The 26,072-nt window shown below is 57.7% G+C and overlaps 3 protein-coding genes across 4 annotated transcripts; all 3 read right to left on the bottom strand.

Moving 5' to 3' along the window:
* Positions 1–4,718: 4,718 nt before the first annotated feature.
* On the bottom strand, positions 4,719–10,287 carry SCN2B (sodium voltage-gated channel beta subunit 2). 2 transcript variants are annotated; one of them, XM_027736999.2, is made up of 4 exons: positions 10,063–10,287; positions 7,397–7,563; positions 7,028–7,238; positions 4,719–6,900 (listed from the first exon to the last, which is right to left on the bottom strand). In XM_027736999.2, the coding sequence occupies exons 1-4, from the start codon at positions 10,130–10,132 to the stop codon at positions 6,701–6,703; spliced, it is 648 nt and encodes a 215-aa protein (XP_027592800.1). In that variant the 5' UTR covers positions 10,133–10,287; the 3' UTR covers positions 4,719–6,700. The 2 variants fall into 2 exon arrangements, with proteins under 2 accessions (XP_027592800.1, XP_027592801.1); XM_027737000.2 differs by lacking the exon at positions 10,063–10,287 and adding an exon at positions 8,484–8,646.
* Positions 10,288–12,738: 2,451 nt separating this feature from the next.
* On the bottom strand, positions 12,739–14,355 carry LOC113996201 (junctional adhesion molecule-like). Its single transcript, XM_039386500.1, has 5 exons — positions 14,131–14,355; positions 13,556–13,781; positions 13,280–13,409; positions 12,873–12,927; positions 12,739–12,771 (listed from the first exon to the last, which is right to left on the bottom strand). The coding sequence occupies exons 1-5, from the start codon at positions 14,353–14,355 to the stop codon at positions 12,739–12,741; spliced, it is 669 nt and encodes a 222-aa protein (XP_039242434.1).
* A 5,239-nt stretch (positions 14,356–19,594) lies between these two features.
* On the bottom strand, positions 19,595–25,380 carry MPZL3 (myelin protein zero like 3). Its single transcript, XM_027736998.2, has 6 exons — positions 25,320–25,380; positions 24,124–24,290; positions 23,500–23,710; positions 22,676–22,841; positions 21,750–21,813; positions 19,595–19,828 (listed from the first exon to the last, which is right to left on the bottom strand). Exons 1-6 carry the CDS (start codon positions 25,378–25,380, stop codon positions 19,802–19,804), a joined length of 696 nt encoding a protein of 231 aa, XP_027592799.1. The 3' UTR covers positions 19,595–19,801.
* Between the last annotated feature and the right edge of the window lie 692 nt (positions 25,381–26,072).

Below are 26,072 nucleotides of genomic sequence, written 5' to 3'. Positions count from 1 at the left end.
AATCATCTCAGAGTGCCTTTCCAGCCTTAACAATTCTCTGATGGCCTGGGAATGCAAGGCTGGTGCTGCCCTGGGCGACCTTTGGAAGGGGCCAAAGTGCCACTTGGGCTGGTGGCTTCCCTGCTGCTGCCAGCAGGACAACAAAACAGGACAAGGCTGGGGCTCAGCTCCCCTTCGGGGCATCTCAGCGGAGTGACAGCACACGTGTCTCTGCCCTCCAGCCCCAAGACACCTCCCAGCCCCAAGGCAGGCAGCAGACACAGGTGGGGATGCAGAGCCAGACACTGATGGACAGCGGGTCCCACCCTGCGCCAAAGGGAACACTTTGAGAACTTATTTTCCTCACTGTGAGCTTGTTCCAGAATAATTGGCTGCACTTAAGTTCATGTGTCAGCAACCTTTTCCTCGCCGCCACATCCATTAGAGCTGCCCTGAGCCGACCACAGCCTGAGAGGTGGTGGTGGGGGACCTCCATTAGGAGCTCGGGCAGAGCTTTACCCCTGGTCCATTAGACACCGACCCCTGTGCAGAGCAGGCGTTTGCGGGAGGTGACACATCCCAAAACAGGCAGAGGGGGAAGGGGGGGAGGTGCTGCCACACTCACGGAGCAGGAACAGCACTGACCGTTTCTCGGGGCTGCAGTCCTTGGTGGCACACGGCACACGTCCCGGCAGAGCTCATCCCAGGGACCCGGTGAGGCTGTACCTCCCTTGCTGGTAATCACTGCAGCATGGCTCCTCAAACTGGATTGCTTCTTTTCGGGTGTGAGAGCAGCTCAGCTGCAGGGCTGCTGCCTGCGTGTCCGGGGTGCCACGACCTGTCACCTTCAGGGCACGCTGGGTCTCCTCATCCCCACTCCAGCCCCTTTGCAGCTCGCTCTCCCGCCCACCTGGCCAGCAGCACAAAGCAGGAGGGAAGAGGGAAAGCTGGAGGCTTTGCAGGGCACGGGGACGTCCCAGGGGAGCCTGAGAGGATTCCAGCAGTGCCTGTGGGTTGAGGCATTAGGGCTGCAGAGCTGGCAACAGAGACAGGAAAAGTACAGGCAGAGCGGGGCTGGGCAGCGCTGGCAGCCGGCGCTGCGGGAGCGGCGTGCGCGGCACTGCTGATGCAGCAGAAGGTGCCTTGGCGGGTGGCTGGGATGGATACAGGGAGGGGATGGATACACAGAGGTGATGGATGCAGTGAGGGGATGGATGCAGAGAGGTGAGTGGAGCTGCAGGCACGGGTGACCAGGCAGGCACTGTGCCAAGGCAGGAGGAGGAGCACTGCGTCTGTTGGAGCATCACAGATTGTGAGGGGGAGGCAGAGAGGTCTGAAGGGGTGAAGGGATGCCTGTTACCCCTGCAAATGATGCCTGTCATGATGGCTGCTGGGGCTGGAGTCACAGGTGCAGGTGAGTCTGAGGCTGGAATCTCCAGTATCCAGTGAGCAAGACCACGGAGACCTGCAGCACTGGGGACCTGGAACAGCAGCACCCTTGCCCTGGTGCAGGGAAAGGCCACTAGGTGTGAAGAACCCCCTCCTGGGATGCTCACCTGTCTGCGAAGTTTGCTTCCAAAATGATGGGTCAAGTTAGGATGCCGAGCTGTCATCTGGCCGAGCTGTCATTTAGGAATCCCGCCAGCAGAGCCCTAAATCTTTTTGGAGGCAGGAAGGTTGGGAATAGCAGCACCGCCTGGCTGCAAGGGTTGGCCACTGAATACAAAAGAGCTCCTGTGAGCACTGGCACAAACGGGGCGCGCTGGGGAGGTGTGTACCCAGTTATTCCGTGCTGACATGCTCCTGCAGCCACACTTCCCTGCTGAGCATCTCTGCAGAGGCAGCAGCCCCTGTGCCCCACTGCCTGCTTGCCCTACACACCCGGGGCCAGCTGTGCCCACACGGCCCAGGGCTCAGAGTGGGATGCTGGCTGTCACCAGAGCCTGATGGAGCTGTCACACTTGGCAGTTCCAGCCGCTCTCCCCGGCCGACTGATCTCGTGAGACATCTGCCACTGCCGCGGGCCGGGAAAGGCTCTGCTCTCCCACAGCCCGGCCCTGGTGAGCGATGCCACGGCCGGGAAGGGCACTCCCAGCAGCTGGCCTCGGGATTTTGGCACTGTGCTGATGTCCAGCATGGGACCCTGCATTCCTGCGGCTCAGCAGAAACTTGTTCTGCTGAGTCCAGCACCAGGATACTGTGTCTGCTTTCAGGGAAGCTGAGCACCCTCTGCTCGGACACTGTCACCTCCCTGGGGGACAGGAAGGAGGGCTCAGGGGTGCTGCCAGCTGGCTCACAGCCTGTGAGAGGGGGGTCACAGTGGCTGTTCACGTACCTTCAGTCCCTCTCACCTTGCACTGCTGGAGCTCGAGGGTTAAAATGCCAGGCTGCTGCTCCCCGAGGAGGGCTCCTGCCTCCCTCCACGTGGGTACTGACCAGGTAGGGCTGAGCAGAGCAGTTGGGCTGCAGCCTCCCAGCTCAATGCAGCAGGCGCAGCGCTGGCCCCAGCTGCCCTGGAGCATCCTGCCAGGGGCTGCCCCAGGAGGACAGTCCCAACCCCCTCCCAGAGCTCCCCAAGCCAGAGGATGCTGAGCTCCCAGACCTGGAGCAGGCAGAGCCCTCCTGCCGATGGAGGAGGAGGTGGCAACGCTGGAACAGAGCTTCCCATCAGCACCTTATATTTACTGCAAGGTCCTCTGGCTGTGACCTTTAAAAGACAAGGTGGCCTGGCAGCCCAGGAGCTGGCAGTGGGCAGGAGGCACCCACAGGGATCAGACTCTGCAAGACTGTCCTGGCTGGGACTGACACGCCGGGCTGGGAGCTGAGAGGTCCCGGGCAAACAGACTGCGGGTGAGTACCTGGCTGCCTTTGTCATTCCAGCTCTCCCCTGCCTGCAGCTCTCCCTCGGAACAATGCTTTCCCCTCTCCCTGCATCCTTCTCCCTGCCAGCGCTGTGCTGCCCGCTGCCTCCTCGCCCCTGCCAGCAGAGCCGGCTGCCTCCGGAGGTGCACGGGTTCCTCACCCCCTTTCACGGGCCCTTTAAACAAGCAGGGAAAGAGCAGCAGTGTCCCCCGGCAGCCACTGCAGAGGCATCTGCAAGAATCACTGAGGTAACCCTCCTGTGTCCCAGGAGAAAGTTTCTTCTGACCCGACACAGCCTGAGGCCACCTCCACTGAACCCTCCCCACTCCATCTCTTCAGGGCTGCCCTTCACACCCCTCAGCACCCTGGAGCTCACAGTCCCAGGCTGTCCCCTTCCCAGGTCCCCTTCTCTCAGCCCCAGGAGCAGGGCAGCATCCCAGGGAGAGTGCCTCTGGGCTCCCCCTGAGGCTGCCCAGCAGTCCCCCATGACAGCACCAGGCAGAGTTCCCCATCACTTCCAGACCCTTCTCTTGCTCTTTAACACCTGTAATCCCACCTGGTCCAAGGAAATTTTAGTGCTCTGTAAAAGGGACTGTCCCTGGTTCTGGAGAAGCACTGGGGGGTTGCAGTCACTGCCCTTGGTCCCCTGTGGCGACGCGAACTCACCCTTGTCGTGTCCCACGGGGTCTCTCTCCTCTGTGATCCCACCGTGCTCGCCTTCCTCACGAGTTTTTTTGCCAGCAACATTCCAAGAGGTGTCCTGAAAGCACCAAGCTGTGGGTCCCCCATCCCCTTTGCCTGTGGCTGACCCCCCAGAGCTGGGTGGGGTGATAACCCTGTGCTGTCCTCCAGAGAGCTGCTCCTCACTGCACAGCCAAGTTGTTCCCTGCCATGGGCCAGGTATCAATTGGCTGCACCCCCCGGTACCAGCCCAGCACTGCAGGACTGTGTCAGCAGGACAGGGGAGGTGATTTGGGTGCCCTTCCTAAGGGAGGGAGAGGTGCTGTGGGGAGGTGGGAGTTTTCCGCAGCGCTGACCCCACGGCCGGGCACAGGGTGAGGTGTCCAGGGCACAGTGCCCGGGCAGGCAGGGACACTGGGAGAGCCCATTCTCCTGGCACTGCTGGCTGTCACCCTGCTGCTGGGAGCTGGGCTGGGGAGGGGGTAAGGCAGGGCAGGAGGGCAGCGCTGGCCGGGGATAGAGGTGGTTGCAGGTGTGCAGGGGCAGCTGCCTGACCCTGCCCGTGTGTGGAATTGGGGTGCACTGGTGTTCAGCGGCCCTGGTTGAAGGGCAGCAGGGAGAGACAGGACAGAGGGTGGCTGTCAGAGCTCCCCTCCTGTCTCCACGGTGGGCAAATTGATGGATGTGCCTATTAAATGTGCCCCAGTTGTGCCAGAGCATCCACACGGCGTTGCTGGATTGCTGAGTGGGACAGCAGCCCAGTTACGAGTGTCCATCACCCAGCACATGCCCTGGGCTCTGCTGGAGCCTGCTGAGCCTTACCTGCCAAGCCCTGAGCAGCTGTCAACCCCAGCTCTCTGCAGAGCAGAGGTGGAGAAGCTGGCAGGGCACAGGTCCCTGTGGCACAGCTGGAGTCCCCACAGTGGGTGCTGAGCACCCCTGAAGTCTTAGTGTGGGAAGGCTGGGGCAGCACTGGCCACTCTCCCACCCCCAGCACTGCCCCGCCTGCCCCTGGCTCTGTGGCAGCTCCCAGGGATGGAGCTGTGGACACACAGGCTGCCCTGGGCTCCCTCAGCACCCAAAGCACCCCAGCAGGACCGAGCTCCACACAGGAGCCCGCTCATCCCCACAGGCAGAGCAGATGAGGGACCTGTCCTGCCCCTCCAGGCAGCAGCACAAAAGCATCGAGTGCAAAGTTTGTGTTTTGTTGTTCTTTTGTTTGTTTGACTGTACAAAGAGCAATAAAAACATCCTACACTCAGCAGAGCACTTGGCAAGAGAAGCCCACGGGAAGGCGCAAACCCAAGGCCACACCACGAGCGATTCCAGCCCCTCCTGTGTGTAGAGATATATATTTGCAGACTCTCTCTGCTGTGTACAGCTATGTACATACAGATGCATTGGCAAGTTGCAATCCAAAGGATATAGTGCACGAAAGAAATGAAAGGCAGATGCAAGACTGGTCATGTGCAAGGCTCGGAGGCCTCTGGCTGCCGAGCTGCCGGCTCAGCCCCACGTGGAGCCGCGGGAGCCCGGCCCCGAGCAGAGGCGGTGCAGGAACACCGCGGGCACTGTGCGGGGAGCTCTGGGTGTGGGGAGCTCTGGGTGTGGGGAGTACGGGACAGGCGGCTCAGCCCGGCCCTCCCGGGACAAGGGGAGCACGTGTGGGACACGGCACATTCCTGCTGCAGATGGGAAGAGGAGCGGCGTGGGAGCCCAGCGGGGTGGAGCGGGATGGGGAGGGCACGTGGGGCCGGGGCGGAGAGCGATGGGGCAGAGCAGGGAGCGCACGGCTGTCCCTTCACCCCCGGGGCTGACAGCACTGCCTGTGGCACTGCCGGGATGGCACCTACCCAGGGACGCAGCAAAGGTCTCCCTTCTCCCCTGGCAGTGCTGCTCGTGGGTGACAGGACTCCTGGCACCTGGCCCTGGGCAGTGTCCCCTGTGGCTCCGTGTGCTGCTCCTCTTCTGCCCCACGTCCCGCCTGCCACGGGAGAAGGAAAGCCCAGGCGTGGTGCTGCAGGGGACACTGCCCTGGGTCACTTGCCTGCCTGACCCTGGCGTGCTCCAGCCCCCACAGCTCACCTGCCAGTGAGGCAGGTGGCACTGGGCACGCTGGCAGTGCATTGCCATGGCAGTTATGGGTTGTACAGTGCTCTGCAGGGAGGCTGGAGGAGGCAGTCTCAGCATGACAGGGCTGCTCAAGGGTGACAGAGATGTCCTAACTCCAGGCCTGCTGTTGTGCCTTCCCAGCAAGTGCCCAAAATCTCCTCTTTCTTCCAGCAGCTCTTCGACCCGAGCAGCCTCACCCCGCCGCTCCCCACCACCTCAGTTTGACACATCAACAGAACATTTTCCATTACAATTGCCCTCCCCAAGACCGCAAAAAAGTCAGCCCAGCGCCTTTGGTTGAGATGCTCAGACTCAAAAATAGCCCAGGAGGCAGAAGGGTACATCCCTTGCAAACCAGGAGCCATTAGTGGTTCCAAAACACAGCAAAGCTCTGAAACACCGTGTGGGCTCATGGTCATTACCTGGCCCTCAGCTTCCGAGCAGCCCGGGACAGTCCCTGAGGAGCACGAGCTTTCTGTCTCAGCACCCTCAGCACTGGCACACAGAACTTGCAAGGAGGAGACTAGCAGCTACCAGGATGCCTACTGGCATCCTCCTGGGGATGGGAACACCACTGCCTGTGCCCCAGGCACAGCAGGAACACCTCAGGGATGAGTCATGGCCCCAAGGGCAGGGGGCCACTGGCCCCAGCTCATGTTTTCCATTGGGACAGAGCGCAGACAACTGGGCATGGGGCTGCCCAGACCCCTCTGCCCCTCCTGGCACCCCCTGCTCAAGTCCTTCTGTGTGTGGGGACCACACCGGTCCCCCCTCTCCCACACCAGCTTGTCCCCAGCACCTCCTCACAACTCTGGCACTCAGCAAGGGACAGGCTGGTCCCAGCTCAGCCTCAGGGCAGCCTTGATGTGCTTCAGCCCCCTCCCCAGCCCTGCCCACCAGGGCCAGGCTCCAGGGACCTTCTTCTCTCCTCGCCCTGCTCCAGGCTGGGTTGGGTATTTGGATGGAGGGAGGGATGCTCTGGGGAGACAGAAATCCTTGCTCTGGGAAGCACATCGAGAGGGTCACGCTGTACAGGGGTGAGGAGGGAGGGGCGGGCAGGGGGGCACTACTTGGTGCCCTCGTCCGGGTTGCCTTCGCCGTCTGTCTTCCCTTCCTCCTCCGTCTTCTGGTCGTCCGTGTTCAGCCTCTGCTGCTTTTTCCGGCGCACACATTTCACCACCATCAGCACCAGGATCACCACGGCCAAGAAGCCGCCCACGGAGGCACCCACGATGACAGCCACCGTCGAGTCGTGCTTCGGGGGCTCTGGGGACACAGGGCACGGGCTCAGGGCACACAGCCACCCCTGGGAGCAACTGGGAGCGGGCAGGGCTCTCGCTCCCAGGGCCAGGGAGCAAACCCTGCACGAGGCAGCTGCAGAGGGGACACTGACCTTCGGTGAGCACCTTCAGGCTGATGCTGGCGTAGCCCCGGTGCCGGTCCGGGGGGTTCAGGACGTAGCAGTTGTAGATGCCCTCGTCCTCCAGCTGCACGTTTTTGAGGGTGAAGGACACGTCGTACTTGGCGGGGTTCCCTGTGAACTCCACCCGGTTCCCGAAACGGTCCAGCTGCTTGTTCATGATCTTCATCCGGAACTGCAGGAACTGGGCAGCCGAGAGGGAGAGGAGGTGAGACAGCGCTTGGCACCCCACGTGTTCCCTCCCCGGCTGGGCACCCCCTCCCTGCACGTGCTGCCCTGCCCGGGACCCCAAGGGACACACACGACTACTTGGAGCTGATCCCCAGCCCCAGTGAGACTCACCAGCTCCTCCGAGCAGTTACTGCACTCCTGGTACGTCCAGTTGAGGGAAAACTGCTTGTTCTCCACCTTGTAGCAGGAGTTGAAGGTGCAGGAGAGCTTCACCGAGGTGCCATTCAAGGCACTGATGGTGGGAGGGGCCATGACCTCCATGCCCAGTCCCGGGGGTGCTGCCGGATGCAGAGGAGTTAGGAAGGGGTACAGAGCTCACCCTGGGGCCTGGCATCACCTTCCGGGCACATCCGTGCACACTGCATCCAGCCAGGAGTGGGATTTCCTTACACAGCAGTGACAGGCAACAAGGGGAGCAGCCCCAGCCCTGGCACAGTCCCTTGGTTGGACAGGAAGAGCATCATCCCTGCTCTGCCAGGGCCGATGACCCCTGAGTGCCGTGCCCGGTGCTGACTCCTGCTGACTCGCAGCCAGCCCTGCCGGTGCCCGAGGCTTTCCTGCTGCAGGATCCATAGGATCCATAGCGCCGTGCAGGGCTGGATGCAGCGTCAGCACACGAGGCCCGGCGCCACATCCGCCCTGAAATTTATGGCTGCGCTCATCAGATTTCATTCCCAGCAGGACACGGCACAGCAGCGAGGGCTGGGATCTGCCAGGGCTGGCCCCAGGGGCTGCAGGGGGAATGCAGATGCTCCCCCCTCCCAGCAGTGCCCACGCAAGGGTTCTCCAGCTGGGAATGACCAGAGCGAGATCTGGGTCACTCCTGGGGGAACGAGGCCAGTCCCTGCTCTCCAGCCTGGCTGTGGCAGAGAAACAGGGGCAGTACCTGGTGCAGCTCCCAGGGCAGGACTCAGCTGGGACATGGGCAGGGATGGGGTGTCTGTGACCTGCTCAACTCCACCCCTGCAGCTCCCCTGGGGTGCTGCCTGCCCCAGCAGCACCCCAGACCCAGCGCCTGCAGCCTGGAAAGGGGACAGGCTCCTGTGCAGCCAGTTGGCTGCAAACATCGAGGCTAAGCCCTGAGTGACATGGGGACAGAGAGCCCTGGGAGGGAGGGGACGATAAAGGGGGCCTGTGGTATCCCACAGGGTGGGGACAGTGACACCGCCACCACCAGGTGCTTTTCGGATCACCTCACCTCTCCCCTTGGGCTGCTGCTCTTTGCTCTCAAACCTTCTTCCCGAGGTGCTGCCGAGTCCAGCCCTGCGGCCGAGCTGGAGGCATGTCCAGGCTGCTCCGCTGGCCACTCCGCTCCGCCTGCAAGCAGGGCAGGAAAGGGGCCAGGCTCTGCAGCCAGGGAAAACAGCCTTTCCCGAGCCGCAGACACGGCTGCTTCAAGCCACAGGTCTCACTGCAAGGTGTGAACCCGCAGCACCCTGAAGCTCTCTGGGGGCAGGGGGTGCCCTCAGGTATGGCCAAGCCCTGGAGACGCTCCTTGCTGTGCTGGCAGCCGAGGTGAGCACCCTCCATCCACCCCCAGAGCAGGGGGGGCTCCCACGGGGCTCAGGGAGACAGGGGTGGAGACGAGTCACAGCACCCAAGGAAGGAAGAAGTGTCCTGAGCCGGTGCCACAGCCTTGCTGCCCCATCACAGCTTTAGATGCTTCCAAGAAAACCTCTCAGGGGTGGGAGAGAAGAGCCAGGAGCTGGTCTGTCCCAGTAGGCCTGGCTGGGGGGGTGTCCCTGCATGGAGTCATTGTCTGAGCACTGCTCACACAATGTGTGCCTGCAATCGGGTGACCTGGCTTTGTTCTGTGCCCTCAGGGTGCCCCCAGGGCTCTACAGGGGGATGAGATCCCACCAGGAGCAGTCCTGTCGCCCCAGCCGGGGAGACCACGACCTGGCAGGGCTGCACCGCAGCCAGAGGGTCCTCACGGGCAGCCAGCACGCGGTGAGCATGTGCCCTGGGAGCACCCACGTGTGTGGGTCCAAACTCTGCCACTGCCCAGCACTGGGGGACAGCAGAAGTGGGGGAAGAAGCCCCTAAAGCCCCTGGGACCAACCATCCAGGCTGTGTCCTTCGGCGCCGCGCAGGCTCCCAAACGCTCCGTCACGCTGCACCCTGCACCCAGGGAGGTAAAATTACAGCAGCCTCTAAAGCAGACCTCGCTAGGTTTTGTATCCTCCTTTCCCAGGCTCTCTCCTCCTCAGGGGTAAGGCAGCCCATCAGGAGCTCCAGGACAGCGTGAGCAGCACTTCAAAGAAGTGATGCGTTCCCGTTCGAGATCGATACCGACCCAAAGCTGCTGACACACGCTGCTGGCTGCGGGGCAGGACGCAGGGACACTTCCCCCCCCCCGGTCCGTGCAGCACTGCCAGCCCGGTGCCCGCTCCCCCAGCCGCCAGCCACCACCCCAAGGACAGCCACAAGCCACCACAGCCACCCACCACCACCTCCCCGGCGAGGCGCAGCCCCCGTGCCCGCGGCAGCCCCCTCCTCTCCCCGGCATGCAAACAGCGGCCAGCGAGCGGGATGCACGGCTGGCTTTAGGAGAAGATGCAGCCGCAGCATAACCCCCCACCCTGCCCAAAAAGCAGGTCACCCTGGCTGGTGGCTCTCCGCAGGGTGCATGCTGGACCACCTCCGTGCCCATCCCTGCGGCTCAGCGCTGGCTCCCCGCGCCGGCACGGGCTGGCGTGTGGGGAGGGGGGCTCCTGGCCAGGCAGGGGGTGCCTCCCCAGCTGGCTGCATGCAAGGGCATCCGGTCAGACACTTACCCAGCGAGAGCAGCAAGGTGAGGCCAGTGAGGAACAAGGTGGGCTGCGGGAGCCAGGCTTCCGGGCTCATTTTTGGAGGATTTTTTGTGTGTGGAGAGGACGTGGTGGTGGCGTGGGTTTTGGAGGTGGTGGTGGAGGGTCTTTTTTTTTCGAACGCCCAGGTTATTTGCAGGTGACATATAACATTAGAGCCGCTTTATTTCCACAGCCCAATATGGCTGGAGCGGAGCTGGGGCGAAAAAAAGCAGTAAATGCTGTGGTTGGTGGATTGCAGCCGGCGGAGTGGGAGGGCGGAAAAATTTTCTCCTGAACTGCAGGCGACAGCTCCTGGCAACTCCAGCTCCGTGCTCTCCTGGCGGGCAGTGTCACACGGTGGGTTCCCCCGGCCCCTGCAGCCCCCCTGGTTTCAGTGGGGCCGTGCAGATGTGTCCCCTTGGCTCTGCTGGAGGCTGGCGACCGGCCCCGCTCGCACCATCCACGGCAACAGTTCCCGTTCAGCTGGGCCTGGGAACATTGGAAATGCCCTCCTGGAGGGGGCTGATCCAGGCTGGGAAGAGCAGAGGGTCCCAAGGAGGCAGCCTGCACAGCGGCCTGGTCAGCGTGCCCAGGAGGTGGCACTGCCACGGGCAGGTGACCTGCAGCAGGTAAAAGCTCTCCTGCTCACCTCCCTTCTCCCAGGCCACTGCAAGAGCAGCTCCCTCGCTTCCCAGGGGTGCCAAGCTCTGCCATCCCCCAGCAGCATGCTCTCCCAAAGCAACAGCCCTGCTCACCCAGCCCGTGGGACAAGGAAGCTCTGCTCAGCAGTGACAGAGCTACAGAAAGTCTTTGATCCCATTGGCACCATCGGACAAGGAAGTCTTTGGGCCCTGGACTCCAAGGCTGGACTCAGGCTGCAGAGGTGGGAGCAGGAAGGGGTTGACATGGCCTCATGGGGACCAAAGGCAGAGACAGCAGCTGCTCAGCGCCCTGGTTCTCATCCCCTGGGACACAGGGAGGGGGAGTTTGCTGAGACAGCATCAGTGGGGAGAAAGGCAAGGGATGCCCTGGAGCCAGGGCACATCTTGCTTCCTACACACCTGGGGAGGAAGGGATGGGGCAACAGGGACACAGAGGGGCTCTGCTACCTGACCAGCCTCAGGAGGGGAAACAGGACAGCTGGGAGAGAAGGCAGCAGAGTGGCAGGGCAAACACAGCAACCCTGCTCAGCAAACACCCTCACTGCACACACAGCAGTTCCCCTGCACGCTGGGCAGGCAGAGCCCACTCTGCTCTGCCACAACAGCTCCCACAACCCCACGATGGCAGCAGAGGTCACATGTGACCCTCCAACACCCCAAAACCAGCTCGGGCTGCTGGTTCCTGCTGTGATCCCATCCCTCTGCCTCCCTCCAGGAAAAGAGAGCAGGGTGTCAACGTGAACCAAGGAGGAGCAGCAGCGCTGCAGTCTCAGCAGTGGTGGGAGGTGGAGGGTCCCTGCGCTCCCTCCGCACCTGGAGGTGTCAAACATCTATATATAGAGCAGGAGCAGCGCCAGCACCCTCTCAGATGCTGCCCTGGAGGCCTGGGGGGGTGTGCTGGACTGCCTGTCCTGGGTATAGGGTGGGTGCTCACCCATGGGCAGGGGCTGGGAGACATGAGCACACACACACTGCCTGCAGGGTCTGTCCTGCTCCCCTCCATCCCTGTCCTGCTGCAAAGGGACCCCCCCTCTGTGGCCCATTTGGCTTTACTGCTCCCTGGGGCCAGCCGGGCAGGCGCCCTGTGTGAGGCTGCATGTGGGTGCAGGGGCTCCCAGGCCCTGGGCCGGGCAGCTTTTGGACATCACATGCTTAAGCAAGAGGTAAAACAAAGACAGGAACTGGGAAGAGTCCCTGAGTTTTATTATCTCCAGAATAATACCATAATGGCCCCCGCTGCATATCCCCCCTTGGAGATCCTTGTCTCAGGACCAGGCTTAAAGCTAGAGCATGGAGGCTGTGCCCACTGTCCCCCCCTCCAGAGACCAGGGGGCAAGAGGGACAGGTCTCCCCTCGTCCTCTGCAGACAGCTGGGGTGGGCCATGCCCCAGCAGTGCCCTGGCATGGAGCACACAGTGAAGTGTCACCAGTTCTGGCCACCCAAAGGGACAAAGGTGTCTTGGACACACCTGGCTAAAAGGCTTCATCTTCCAGCACAGCTATTTCTCCTGCTCTGGAGCCCGGGGAAGTGGTTGCTCTGGTCTGCTGTGAGGCTCCTGGCTTTGTCCATCACCTTGTCTCTCCTCTCCCATCCATTCTGCTGGGATCATCCTCTTGGACAGCTCCACGTAGACTCCGTTCTCCCGGCAGTGGGAGGGGTGCTGCCGGAGCAAGGGACAGGGTGTGAGTGTCACCACAGGTACTAGGGGCTGTTTGGAGGGGGAAGGGGGCAAGGGATGCTGCTGCCTGGCACAGGGAGTGAGGGGTCAGGCCTGGATGCCACGACCCTGGCCAGGGGGCAGTGATGTGGGGGATCACACCAGCCTGCTCCTCACCATGGTTATGTAGGTGTCCTCAGCTCTCCTCTTCTTCTTGGCATCCTGTTCAGCCTTGGGTATCTCAGCCCCAGGGATTGAGCAGTAAAGCGCTTCCTGCAAGGGGGAATTGGGATGTTTGGAACCGGGCAGTCCCCAAACACACAAGGGCTGCCTGACCCCACTCACAGGGCAGGCACCAAGAGCCACGGCTGTGTCTGGGCAGGGAATGGCACCTCGTGCCTGGCCAGTGCAGGATCCCCTCCCTTGGCCTCCCCACACACCCAACCTCAGTGTTCCCTCCAGCCCCAGCTCTCACCTCTGCTTTGCTCTTGCTGTTTCCGATCCTCTCCAGGGCTGTGTTGCCTGCAAACCTTGTGGGAAGGCAACAGCAGTGTCATCTCCAGTGAGAAGCATCGCCTGCCACTCCTGGCCCTCCCTCCCCCTCCCAGGACACTGGAATCCCTTTGCACGTGCCTCAGCCAGGCCATCCTTGCTGCTGGCCCAGCCCAGAAGGCTTGGGAGCCAAGGGGGGACTGGCCAGGGCAGAGTAACACTAGATGGCAGCAGGAGCCTGCACCCCACACCGGGGGAGTTGAACCCTCATATCTGGGAACCTGCCCTGCACGGGGCAGCTCAGGGTGATGCCTGGCTGGGGACACCAGCACAGGGAGGTGCAGGGAGGTGCTTTGCTCAGCCCCATAACCCCAGAGCCAGCACTGGTACCTCTTCCTCACGCAGAGTCCGGCCAGGAACGCCACCACCATGGCCACACAGCCACAGCCCACCACCGCCGGCCAAAACCCGGAGTCCCTCAGGGGTGCAGCCTCCTGGGCACCTGCTGCCCCTCGTCCTTCTGGGGAGACACCAAGGCAGGGATGGCACCACGGGGACCCCGGCCCTGCTGCAGGAGGGCCGTGGCAGCAGGTCTGAGAGCCTTCAGGATCTGTGAAGCCCCTCAGCACGAGGGAGCAGGGCAGCAGTGGCAGGGACAGCACGCACCTCTCTGTGCCGGGGGACTGACGTGCAGCACCGTGCGGTTCTTGAAGATGCTGCTGTTGAGCTGCAGCCGGATCTCACACTCGTAGGTGCCGCTGTCGTTCACGTGCAGGTCCCGCAGCCGGATGGAGCCGTCCCGGCGGGAGAGGTTCCCTTCCCACTGTGCCCGGTGCTTGAAGCGGCCCGCAGGGACCCCACGGTTACTGTAGTAAAAAAACACCATCTCCTCCTGCCAGGGCACAGACAGCATCAGGTCAAGGGAGCCCAGTGGAAGGGCACTGCCCCGTGAGCCTTCCCTGCTCAAGAGCCCTTAGGTCCTGCTCTCTCCCTCTCCCCACGGAGCAATTGCCGCTCACAGAGCCAGCTCAAACCCAGAGCGGTGCTTCCCCTGCAGCCTGGGGCCACGGGGTGTCCCACCACCACACCGGCAACCTTCCTCCCCTCGTGGAACCTTCCTCCTCTCGTGGTCTGGGCCAGGCAGACAGGCTTCCCCACATCCTCCCCAGAGCTGCCTCACCCACATTCCCCGCCACAGCCCCCGTGTCCCGCTCCACCACCCACCCCCAATCCCGACCCACCTGAGTGCCAGCCCCTGCCTTGTGTATCCAGTCCACCTTGCTCACGGTCCAGCCCTTGTTCTCCAGGTCTAGGAAGTGGCACTGCAGCAGCACAGAGTCCCCAGCACTAGCTCGAAGCTGAGGCTCTGTGAACACCCAGCCAGACCCTCCGCTCTGCTCTGCCGGGGACAAGGACAGCAGGATGAGTGCGGGGAGCAGTGCCAGGTGCAGCCTGCCCGTCCCCATCGGTGTCTCCTCTCCAGGTGGGCCTGGGGCTCACGGCACCGGCCAGTCCAGAGGCAAAGCCTCTCCCTGAGCCCTGCTCCTGGCGTGCCCGGGATGTGGGGCAGCACATCCTCCCGCCGCCAGACCAGGGGCTGCCGCGCTCGCCGGACAAGCCGCGCACAAGGGAAGTCGGGAGGCACAACCCCAGCCCTCCAACGCCTCGGAGCCAGAGCCTGCAGCTCCTGCAGGGCTGTTCCTGTGAGTCACTGGCTGGGAGAACCTGTGCAGCCCTCGTCTCTGCCAGGCCAGGGGCAATTCGGCCGCTTCACACGGATTTCAGTTCCTCCTTCACAACCTGCCCATTTGGCTGCCTTCCCCTTTGCTCACAGGCTCCAGACCTGCGCTTGTACTTGTCTGGCCACATAACTACAGTTTGGGGTTTCTAGAGAAGCTGGACAGTGGGGAAAAAAAACCCAAAAGAGAGGAAGATCAAAGAGCACAGAGCTGACACAACCAGCACGAAGCAGCTGCTGGCACGCTGGGCTGCAGAGCGCACAGCAGGAAGGGGATTAAAGGTCTCTTCCAAACTAAACGATTCTGTGAAAAAAGTGGGCCAAAAAATGCCCCTGGAGCTCGTTGAGAGACAGCCTGCATGCTCCAGAGCCTGCACTGGCGCTAGAAGGAGAGGCTGAGGCTCTGGCAGTTCTCTGTTGAGAGCTAAGGGAGCTGATTCAGCGGGAAGCTGCTCTGACAGGTCGGCTTGTCCTAGTGTCTGAGCCACTCTGCTCAGCCTGTCCATGAGCCACAGAGGGCTGGGCCCTGGCCAAGCACCAAGTGCTTGTCTGATGTCCTCTAAACAATAAATGCAAAGTGCTTCCCAAACAGGTTCTTTTGGTCCTGACCAGCTGCAGAGCTGTAACGACAAATACTCGCCAGCAGAGAAGACCAGGGGCTGAGCTGCCTCGAGCAGAGCCAAAATCAATACCTTGGAACCCTTTCCCTGTATTTAGACTTGGTGAAGCTGTTCTACTTCTTTCAAGGCCTTGGAGCCTGGCTAAGTACAGGACACATCCAGGGATGCCATTGCAGTTCGAAGCCTATAAAATGTGAGGTCTGCAGGAAGGGAAGATGCAGCACCCAGAGACCAGAGGATTCACTGGTACTCAGGTCTTACAGCAAAGGCAGAGGGGAAAGAAGGCAAGGCAAATAAAACTTATAGCTTACCCAGCCATGTCAGCACCAGAGTCAGGCTCAGCAACACCTTCATCTTACTCTGAAAAGAAAAGCAGATGTGACACAGGCATCAGGCTCCCCTGGGGCAGGACACCAACAACTTGCCACCAGCTCAAGGTTAGAGAAAGGCTCTGCTGCCTGATGTGCAGCCTTTCAAGTTGGGAGCCTGAAACTCAGCCAAGTACAGATGGCAGACAGCAGGTCTCTGGTTTTTGAGGCTGCTCTGAGCCCTGGACAGGAAGAGCGAGCGGGGGGAAAAGGGCTCAGCCTGAACCCCTTTGTGTTTCCCCCTAAGTCATGAATCTTTCCGGTGGTTTGGGGTCGAGCCTCTGACATCTGAGCAGAGATGTTCACAGGAGTCAGCTCTGCTCACAGAGCAGTGGGATGTTTTGAATACTACAGAATCAGACAAGTTTGGTTCTAAAAATGCAGACCCCCCTCCTCCAGGACTAACCCCCCTGTCCCAGGGTGCTGCACAGGGAGAGAGGTTCTGCTGGAGCCTCTTGGGCTTGTTCAGACAGTGCCATGTTTGGTCACTGGATTCAGCCTGACCTGCTGCACATCTCTCAAAATAAAGCTGACATTTCCTTTCTACACCTCGTGGATATATCCTGCAGCCCAAGGAAGGATTGGTTGCCATCACCAGGGGTGTGCCAACTGGTGTTAAAAGGAAGGCAAAGTCAGTACCCTGCTTGCTGTGTCCCTGTTCCATAATTCCCAGCTATGGCCATTCAAAAATGCTAAACACAGTTAAGGGCACAAAGTTACTGAGAGAGAAGCTCTCCTGCCTGGAGAATCTGCACGTGGCAGTTGGATTTGAGGCTGCCATTACCAGCATGTGTTTTCCAGCACAGGCATTTTTGCTGCAGAAACAGAAAGACAAGAACTGAATCATCTGTGACATCTCGGTGGCTTCATCGTGCAAGGGAGAGGATCTTTACACCAACCTCAGGCAGGGATTACAGGCCCAGAATTAGCTACTGGGTACCTATGGGTCTGTTCCAGGCTGAGGGAGTCACTACAGCTTTGCAGTCAGAGATGTAAAACACTCTGCCCCTGATCACCCTCCCTTTTCCACAAACAAAAATCCTGCAAAGGGGCAGCACACCTTCTGGAATTGTCTCAAATCCCTTTCAAAGCACAGGGCCCCCCCAGGGGTCGGGTTTCTGGTGGTGGAGGGGCGAGCTGTGGTTTGGCTGCGCTGCTGCAGCTCTGCTGTGACACAGTTTGCTGCACGCACGACCTACAAACACAGCACTGCTCCTGCTCAGCTCCAGAGCTCAGCTGGGGCAGCACAGCTCCCTGCAGGAGGCCACAGCATCCCACTTTCCAGAGACACTGCCAAAAGCACAGGCAGAGCTGCACCCTCCCAGGAGCACCCCCACACAGGAGCCAAGAGAACAGCCAGCTTAAAGAACAGTCCTCAGCACCCTGAAACCTGGGATTTCCATGCTCAGAACCTCCTAAGCTCCCTGCAGCTGAGCTACCGAGGCTCTGGGCCTTATGTACCATCAAGCCCTTCCAGGATTTATTACCCTGTTTTTGAGAATAAACTCTGGTCCTGCCTGGGAACACATCTTTGCAGGGTCTCCCCCCATGACACACACCAGTCTGTGGGTGTTGTGATGCACCAGCTGGAAACAGCACCCACTCACCCTGCTGTTATTTTATGGTGCTGACACATCCAAATCACCTTTAGCAAACAGACAGAGGGAAAAAAAAGACACAGATATCATACAGCCTTCACATTTCCCTTATTTTTCACGTGGCATCTGAATCTCCAGCACTTCTGATTCCCTGGTTATCTTTTCAAGGAAAAAAAAACAAACAAAAGTAAATATTATGGCGAAAAATACTCACCCAGTGTGGCTTGGGGCAGTCAACTTGTCTTGCATGAAGGGTTCTTCAGTGACAAACCTGGAGTATCTGAATTGGTTGTTAATAATTCGGAGTATCTGAACCGGTTGCTAAATCATCTTGACGTCGCATGTGCAAGATATTTCTCCTGCCAGACTTGGTTCCTTCTCTTAGGTCCAGCTTGGTGACCACTTTCACAAGCAAGAGGAAGTAGATTAACAAATCAGAATGTGGAAGGGCTGCAACAGAGAGGTCACAACAACAGCAGGAGCATCCTGGCTGAGAGGAGATGATGGGGATGCAGCAGCTTCAGGAAAAAACACCTCACAGGTACAAACTGGCTCAGCCCCTGCCCTTCCACCGTGGCAGAACAACCTGACCAGTCACTATGTGGGAAGGCAAGGATGGAGAGGTGCCTGGCACACAACCTGTGCTCCCCCCTGGTTTGTTTTGGGCGATCAGAGCTGGTTAGAGAACCATCCTTGCTGCAGGATCTTGTCCTGATGAGGCATCACTGAGTAACTTTGTTGGACTTTAGTACTGGTGCTGCCAGGAGCCCCAGCCCAGCAGGCACCTCATGGGCTAAAGGACCCCTGTTCACACCCCTGTCACAGCTGTTCCCTTCAGAAACACCCCCCAGCCACTGATTCAATCCCCTGCACACCCCCCAGGCCCTCGGAGAGCCCGTTTTCACCCTTCCTCTTTCTCTGAAACACCAAAGCAACTCCTGTTCTCCATTCCAGTATCAGTGGCTTTCATGGCACACCAAGGGATTTCCACATGGGTGACAGAGCAAGAGAAAGCTCAGCCTCACTCAGGCTGCACATCACTCAGTGCAGAGTCTGCCTCCGAGGGGGCACTTCAGCTCTGCACCAGAAAGGTTTGCCCAGGGTCCAGCCTGTTCTTTGCAAAGGAGTCCCAGCTGAAGGCAAACACTTTGCAGCAAACAAGTCTTTCATTTTCCCCAAGAACTTGCGTGATGTGTGACCTCTGAGAGTGGAACAACAAAGCCACTTCCTCCAGGCTGCATAATCCCACCAGCAGCCTTTCTCAGGAAACTTCTGGCCCACAGAGGCATTGTGTCACCAGGAAGCACAAACATTTTAAATATTACTTTATAGTAGGCAGGAGAAAAATGTATTTCTCCATCTGGAGATGCAAATCTACAGCTGACCTGCTTCTCAGTCAGGAACCTCACACACCTGAAACCTGCAGCCACCAGAGAGCTGCCAAAGGGGGGACTCGGTACCTGTTCCCTTTTGGGTTAAATCTGTTCCCTTTACCCATCACCACAAGACAATTTTTATACCCAAGCAGCAACTCAGGGCGGCAGTTTTATGAGTTCAATTATATTTAACCAAATAAAGTTATCCACGGGCCAAAATGAAATAAAGCAGTTTATTCGTAATGGCACATCAATATCAGCAGTAAAATTGCACCACACCTGTAAAAGGAGAATATTTGACCAGTGTCACACAGGGGAAGGAAGCAGCAAACAGCAGCTCTTTAGGGATTCAGCAGACACGGATTCCACTGCTCTTTGTCATTCATTAAGGGACAAGGTTGGTGAAAGAGGAAATGCTCTTCCTTCAGGGGAAGCAATGCTGCATGATTGGCCATTTCCCTAAAATGGTACCCAGGAGAGGAAGAAAACAACTACTGCAAACAGAACAATGGTTTGGGCAGTGCTCGAGTCCATGGTTGAGGTAGATGGGGTTGTGTGTCCCCAGATACAGAGTCCCCATTTGCACTTCTGATTAAAAAAAAAGGTTTGTTTTCTATGAATTGTGCTTCACCTCTACAAGGAGAAGGAGATGTAGCCAGTGATGCAGCTGATTAAACCAACAAATAGTCAAAAAGCAGTAGGTTCTCTTCACTCCCAGGATAGCAGATAACCCTTCATCAAACAGGTTTGAGCATCAGCAAATACATTCCAAAAAAACTGAGAATAAACGTCACCAGTCCCCGAAGATGAGCAGCCTAGAGAACTCTGGAGCAGCCTGTCCTTCAGGAAATTCCGTTTCAAGGGCTCAGGAAAGGAGGGATGTCACCAGAAAGTCAAAAAATTTGCAAGTGAACCAAGACACGATGGCAGGGGGCTGGGAGGACACAGCCTGTGCAGCTGCAGGCACTGAGGCTTCTGTAGGCACTGCACAAGTGAACTGAAGAGATTTCCTTTTTCCCCAATAAATTAGAAGGATTTTTAAAAAATCATTATTAAATAGAAGTGAATTATCCCAGCAGCATCGTTCTTCCAATCTACCAAGAGCAGAGCACATCCTTCCACCTGCACTGGTTATCCAGCAGCCTTCGGAAGTACCTGGCCCTGATTTTCAGTGCTGCCATTTTGTTCTCTCTCCACAGATTCAGCCTTTCATCAGTATAGATCTTCCTCATCCGTGTCCTAAACAGGGAGCATGGGGAGAAAAATTGAGACTGTGTGTGAGTACATGAGTCAAGTCATGAGTTCAGCAGAATGCTGAGCCTGCTGGGCTTCTGACAAGAGCCTGAACGCTTCCCAAAGTGCTGCTGTGCTTGAGCAGGTCAGAGGACTGGCACAAACACTGGTAAAAATCTATGTAAATGTATATATATGTATGTATAAGCACTTGCAGCTGAATCTGTTTGACTCCTCACAGACACACAGACCAGCCACCACAACATAACCAGCACATCAAGTGTGTTTGAAGAGAAGCAGCAGCTAAAGTTCAAACCAAAGATGAGCCATAAAGTGCAGCACAAAGCAAAAGCACCACCAATCCCTGCAGAGAGCAGCACAAATTATTGTTTTTTTCAGCTACAGCAACCACTTATTTTCAGAGCCCAGTCATCTGTAATTCCAACCACAGGAGACATTTGCTGGCGTCCCCTCGAGCCAGATCTGCAGCTCCCAGCTCTGAACTCACTCAAACTCCTCAGCTCTACAGGGGAAATCTCACTGACTCTCCAGTCACTTTGAGCCCAAAGAGGTTTTTCAATGGCTTTGCAATTTCAGTTGTTTGGTAACACATTAAGCATGAAAAAGCACATTACAGAAACCTCAAAAATGCAGAATCATTAAGGTGAGTGCAGCAGGATTCTCAGCCACCTGATCAGACAAGTATTTCAATATCAGAGCAGAGAATCAAATCAGACAAAATCCTCAGCGTGAGAGCAGCAGGATTATATCACTTCAATTTGACTCCTCTCAAAGGATGAGAAGACATTTTTCAACTTTTGAGATCTCCCACTGCCTGACAGCATTTCTGTCACCAAGCTGGGGCTCCATCCTTTCCCATCTCTCCACCTGGTCCCTCCCTGCTTCCCAGCATGGCACCTTTCCACCTCTAAGGCCACTTCCCCTTTGGCACAAAGCATTTCCTACTTTCTGCACCTCTCCAAACCCTTGTTCCCAACACTGCTGGCTTGTAACTGCTGTGTCTTATGTAGAAATGTAAATATTTAATATTTAACTTACATAATTGCTTGTTTTCCATTCTGTATCTAACAGAAACCATCAGCACACGCCTGTCTGAAGGCTCATGCATTTAGGACATTTTAAATCGCTGGCATTAGAATAGTGAATGAAGCAACACATATTTAAATACTCCTTAGCATATGTCCTGACTGTGTATAAGAGATGTAAAGGTGCCTCGGGTCAGTTTGCTCTACAGGACACCGTGGAAAAAAAATGAAAACACGCAAATTACTCTGGAATGTGCCACACTGGTGGCTGTGGCTGCTGATCCCAGCACACAGCACTCACACAAAACAAGGACAGCAGGTGGCAAAACCACTCAGTACTGTCAGCACAAGGCTCCTGATTCACAGGAGCTGCTCATGGGTAGGAAGGAAACCAGCAGAGTTAGGAGACAACAACACACAACAAGGCACAACAAACAAAAAGCCACAAAGAAACAAACAAACCACAGGGGTTTAGAAACATTCTGTTGCAATGTAAACAGGGTGAAAGGAGGAAGGTCTCCAGAAGAGCAGCAGGGCTGCACCTCCTCTGCAAGGAGCACAGGGCATCGGGGTGTCCCTGCCTCCCTTCCCCACCACAGCACTGCCAGCCCCCAGGCTGGTCCTGCAGGGCCTTCAGAGAAACTACACAGCAGCTTGCACTTAAATTCTGGTTTTTCATCTTAAAGCCACAGCTTTGGTTTCAATTAAGTCACATGAAAAATCAATTTGGTGCGTCTCGAGACAAAACAAGGAGCTTAAGCCCAGCTGTTTGGGACACCTCCTGGACATCCAGAGGGGTTATGACAAGCTCCACCTCCTTAGCACCTCCTGTGAACATCAAATTTGGCAAAACCACAGTGAAAACACCAGCTTTCACTTACCACACAGTTCAGACACCACGCCCTGAGTTTCCCGGAGCAGCCCGTGCTCTCTGTCTGCTCAGGCCTGCAGAAAAGGCATGGGATTAGGTTGGACTCTTCCTCCCAAAACACACTGATAAGTCCTACAGGCTCTGAATTCTATTTACACCACACGGAATCAAAGGTTTTTTCATCGTGATGAAAAGCCTTTGATTCTGCACAGCAAAACCGAAGAGAATAAAGGTTGTCAGGCCCCTCATTCTGAAGGCAGATATTTCATGTCAGTGCCACGAAGAAGAAAACAAGAGCTGCTATTTGGCTGGGGAATCTCAAAATTCCAATCAGAACACTGGAACAAAGCAGTAAAACCTCACTCTGCAGTGGATTGCAGTCCTGGATTCATGGCAAAGCCAGGTGCAGCTCCTGCAGCAGCACTGTTACCTGGCTGTTCTCACTACTGACCCTTCCAGAGCGGAATCCTCTCCAGTGCAGAGGGGAATTCAGTCTCCAAGGCTCCTTCAGTACCTGGCACCTCTGCTCAGGCCACCACAGGGGAACCAGGTAGCATTATTGGGTCTGTTCTGATGTTATGGACACTTCATACCAAAATGCAACACATAAAGCCCACGTAGGCAAAATCTCTTGCTGACTCAGGCCGAAATAAATCCCATTACAGAAGTGAAAGACTGGCTAACCCTGAACTGCTTCTGTTCCACGGCTCACACGAATGACAGAAAAAGGGGATGTACAGCACGTGATTCATGCCCCAGCCTGGGGATCTCCCAAAGCTTTCTGAGTGCTGAATGGTGCCCATGGAGAAGCAGAACCAGTGACTGAACCACAGACACTGAGCGCTGTGTGACAAAGGACAGTGGAGGAACCATCCTCTGGCCTGTGCTGACAGGCCAGAGTGGAAGGACAGGCTTTGGGCTGCAGCCAGAACTTACTCATCAGACACCTCGATGGAAGACTTCTTGTAGCCACCTTTCTTTTTCTCCTTCAGCACTCTGAATTTCCTTCCCATCCTCACCAGCAGCAGAACGACCACGACGGTGGAAGGGAGAAACACGGACAAGGAGAGCAGGGCCGCCGAGGTCAGCCGGAAGGAGAGGCCTGCGGGGAGACACCGGCATTCCAGCAGTGAAACACAGGGAAAGAAAGGGAGACAGAGCCTTCCCCAGCCTCTGGGACAAACAGAGGACACAGCTCGGTGGCCTCCTCACGTGAAGCACAGCGCTGGCAGATTGCAGACAGCCCTCTCTGCCACCAAATCCGTGGGACTCCTGTCACAAACCCAGCCCAGGCGGGAGCTTTAGATGCAGAGAACTACAAAGGAAGGCAGGTCACGACACAGTTCCATCAGCACGCCTGAGCTGCAGATTTGGGGCAGGTCTGGCACGCAGGGCAGATGAGGAATTGAGTGTTACTGACAGTCAGTGCTTGTGATGTGGGTGTTATTTTTAGGCCAATATTTCCTCATCGTTTAACTTGTTCCACTGCAATATGGGGAGGCTGAAAGTGCTGAGCAAAGGGGACACTTTTGATTTTGGTTATCACCACAGCTCCCTCTGTCCCCTCCTGCCCCAAATAAATTCAATAGCTCTCAATGTATTGAGCTGAGAAGGCAGGGCTGAGGTAACTCTTGCTGAAAGTTTGACATGGAACTCCAGGGAACATTTTCCATGTGATGCTCAGACTCCCAGGATCCCGACAAAGCCACAGTGCAGCTCTGTCCCACAGATGAGGCCAAGCCATGGAAATGGAGCCTTACCCCTCTCTGTAACCTCCAGCACAGTCTGGGGGATGCTGTGGTACACGTCCGGAGGATTCTTCACACTGCAGAAGAACGTCCCATTGTCACTCAGCTCGGGGCTCCGGAGAGCAATGGAAGCGTCACCGCTGGCAACATTCCCGACCCAGGATATCCTGTCTTTGAACTTTCCCACTGTTGTTGGGTACGGAACGGACTGGTAATGGAAAACCTAAAAGGAGGCAAAGGCAATAGTTGTGCCAATAAAACACTCGTCCAAGAAAGCAAAGAGAAATGCTTTTTTGGACTGAAATCATAAAGGAATACACATTAAGAAGTCAGAAAGAATACTTCCTATGCAAGAGAAATAAAGCTACCAATCAGATCTTTACAGTCATACTATGGCTACAGTGCACAATGCAGCACTTGTAGCAACCCCCAAAACTCATCTGCTTTATCATCATTATGCTATTTTGCATTTATGTAGAATATTTTCCCCCAAAGAACACCAAAGGAATTTCACATGGGACAGAAAGTGACAATGAGTCCCAAACCACAAAGTGATGCAGCAGCTCAGTAAAGCAAACAGAAAATTCAGATTTTCAGCAAGCACAGAGGCCTGGTCAGACTCCCTGTTCCACTTACTGTCTCCATCGGGCCCCCAGCGAGGGGTCGGTATGTCCAGTACACCACGAGGCTCTCAGTGATGGGGGAGCTGGATTTGAAGGAGCATTTCAGCAGGGCTTGCTCACCCACGACAGCCGTCATTTTAGGATTGGCTTTAATTTCCAGGGAAAGAGCCTTGCAGACACCTGATGGAACAGGCACAAAAGGCAAGGATTAAGTTACCAGCGAGGCACAGGAGTGTTGATGTCCCAAAAGTATCAACACACGTACAGGTCAACAACAATTCAAAGGCTAAAGCAGGGCAATAATGACATCCTCCACAACGAAATTTGAAGGAAAGCAGACAACGCCCATGACCTACTCTCTGCAGGGCTGGAGCCTGCTTATATTTAGATGTGGAGATAAAGAGCTGAGAAATGGGATCAGATGCCTCTCTGACGAGTTCCAAAGTCCCAGCTTTAGGTGCTTTACTTTAAGGCAATTTACTTTAAGGCAATTTTGGCTCTGTGTGTCTTGCCACAGCCCCTGAATTCCACGTGCACCGGGGTCAGGAGTCACCCCGCAGCAATAAGTGCTCTCAGTTCTCGTTTCCAGCGTGTGCAGTCCCTCCTGCCCGGCTCACCCGCTGCGGGTTTCGGTCCGCACAGCGCTCAGCGGAGCATCGCTCACCTCCTGCCCTTCCCAAACCTCCCGCTCCCGGCTCAGGAAGGAGGAGACGGGAACACTGGGCAGGAAGTTCTGCCCTGATGGTCGCACCTTATTCCGCTGCTGGGCGGGCTCCGAAGGAGCAGGAACGGGTTTATAATTCCCCGCCGCTTCCAGCGCCCCGCACGGTGCGGCCGGAGCCACCCGCGGCCACCCCCGTCCCGGGACGGTCCTTCCCGAGCCCCCCACCGCCCCATGGACCATCCCCCGCCCCCGGACGGCCCTTCCCGAGCCTCCCACCATCCCCCGGAGCACCCACCGCCCCGAGACAGCCCTTCCCGAACCTCCCACCGGCTCCACGGACCATCCACCGCCCCCCGGAGCATCCGCTGCCCTCGGAGCCGCATCCCGGGCGCTCCCCGCCCGGTTCCCACGCGGGACCCCCCCCTTTCCCCGGCCGGACCCCGGGCAGCGCTACTCCCGTCCCGTCCCGTCCCAGTCCATCCCATCCCGTCCCGTCCCAGTCCATCCCGTCCCGTCCCATCCCAGCCCCCGGAGCGCCCCGGTACCGAGCAGCAGCAGCAGGACCCCCCGCGGGAGGAGGCAGCCGGTGGCCCCCGGGAGCCGCATCCCTGCTGGGCTCAGCCCCGGAACATGGCGCTCACCTGGCGCAGGTGAGGGCGGGGCAGCCCCAAAATGGCCGCCCCACCTGGGCACACCTGGGGCGGCCGCGCGGCCGATCCGGGGGCTGAGCGGAGGGTCCGGACACCCCGAACTCCCCAGCCCCGTGTCGGGGTCGGCCCCTAAATGCCTCTTCGGCACTTTTTGGGTGCAAACCCGCTCGTTTGAGGTGCCTGGAGCCGGGGGGGGTCCCGGGTCACAGCCCCCCTCCTCACCATCGAGGCTCTCAGCAAAGTGCCTTTATTTGTGACACAGGTGGTTGAAAATGCGAACACCCAGACAGGTAACGTGGCCAGCACGTTACAGGTTATAAAGCCATAAAGGCACTCTTCAAACAAACAGGGCTCTGTTTTGATTTGGGGCTCGTTAAATATCACAACAGGTTTCACCTGGGGCTGGTTAAAAACCGTTACAGCTCTGCAGGATTCACCAGCTGGAGCCTCCTTTGCCTTAATTAAGCCTGTGTGAGTACAGGGCATGGGCTGAGCGAGTGCAAGTGTGGGGGTCACCTGGGCAATGAACAGCACTTGGAAGAAGTGGGATATTGCTGCTGTTGTTGGAATCCCAATCCCCTTCTGCTGCAGCACCAGACTGAGTGGGACCTCACACCACCAAGCATCACCTGCTCAGGGATGTCTCTG

Source organism: Pipra filicauda, unplaced genomic scaffold, assembly GCF_003945595.2.
Source record: "Pipra filicauda isolate LSUMZ 115617 unplaced genomic scaffold, ASM394559v2 scaffold488_size445888_pilon, whole genome shotgun sequence".
Lineage (NCBI taxonomy): Eukaryota > Metazoa > Chordata > Aves > Passeriformes > Pipridae > Pipra > Pipra filicauda.
Note: the sequence above shows the minus strand (reverse complement) of the source record. Positions and strands in the feature narration are given on the sequence as shown.

Coding starts and splice junctions, on each gene's coding strand:
- SCN2B (XM_027736999.2), bottom strand. CDS start 10,132: ATGAGCCCGGAAGCCTGGCTCCCGCAGCCCACCTTGTTCCTCACTGGC. Junction 7,239..7,396: donor GTAACTGCTCGGAGGAGCTG/GTGAGTCTCACT, acceptor TCGGCTGCCCAG/TTCCTGCAGTTCCGGATGAA. Junction 6,901..7,027: donor CCTGAAGGTGCTCACCGAAG/GTCAGTGTCCCC, acceptor CTGTGTCCCCAG/AGCCCCCGAAGCACGACTCG.
- MPZL3 (XM_027736998.2), bottom strand. CDS start 25,380: ATGCGGCTCCCGGGGGCCACCGGCTGCCTCCTCCCGCGGGGGGTCCTG. Junction 23,711..24,123: donor CTGGGGGCCCGATGGAGACA/GTAAGTGGAACA, acceptor GCCTCCTTTTAG/GTTTTCCATTACCAGTCCGT. Junction 21,814..22,675: donor TCCATCGAGGTGTCTGATGA/GTAAGTTCTGGC, acceptor CCTTTTCTGCAG/GCCTGAGCAGACAGAGAGCA.
- LOC113996201 (XM_039386500.1), bottom strand. CDS start 14,355: ATGGGGACGGGCAGGCTGCACCTGGCACTGCTCCCCGCACTCATCCTG. Junction 13,410..13,555: donor CAGTCCCCCGGCACAGAGAG/GTGCGTGCTGTC, acceptor GTGTCTCCCCAG/AAGGACGAGGGGCAGCAGGT. Junction 12,928..13,279: donor GGACTCTGCGTGAGGAAGAG/GTACCAGTGCTG, acceptor CCTTCCCACAAG/GTTTGCAGGCAACACAGCCC.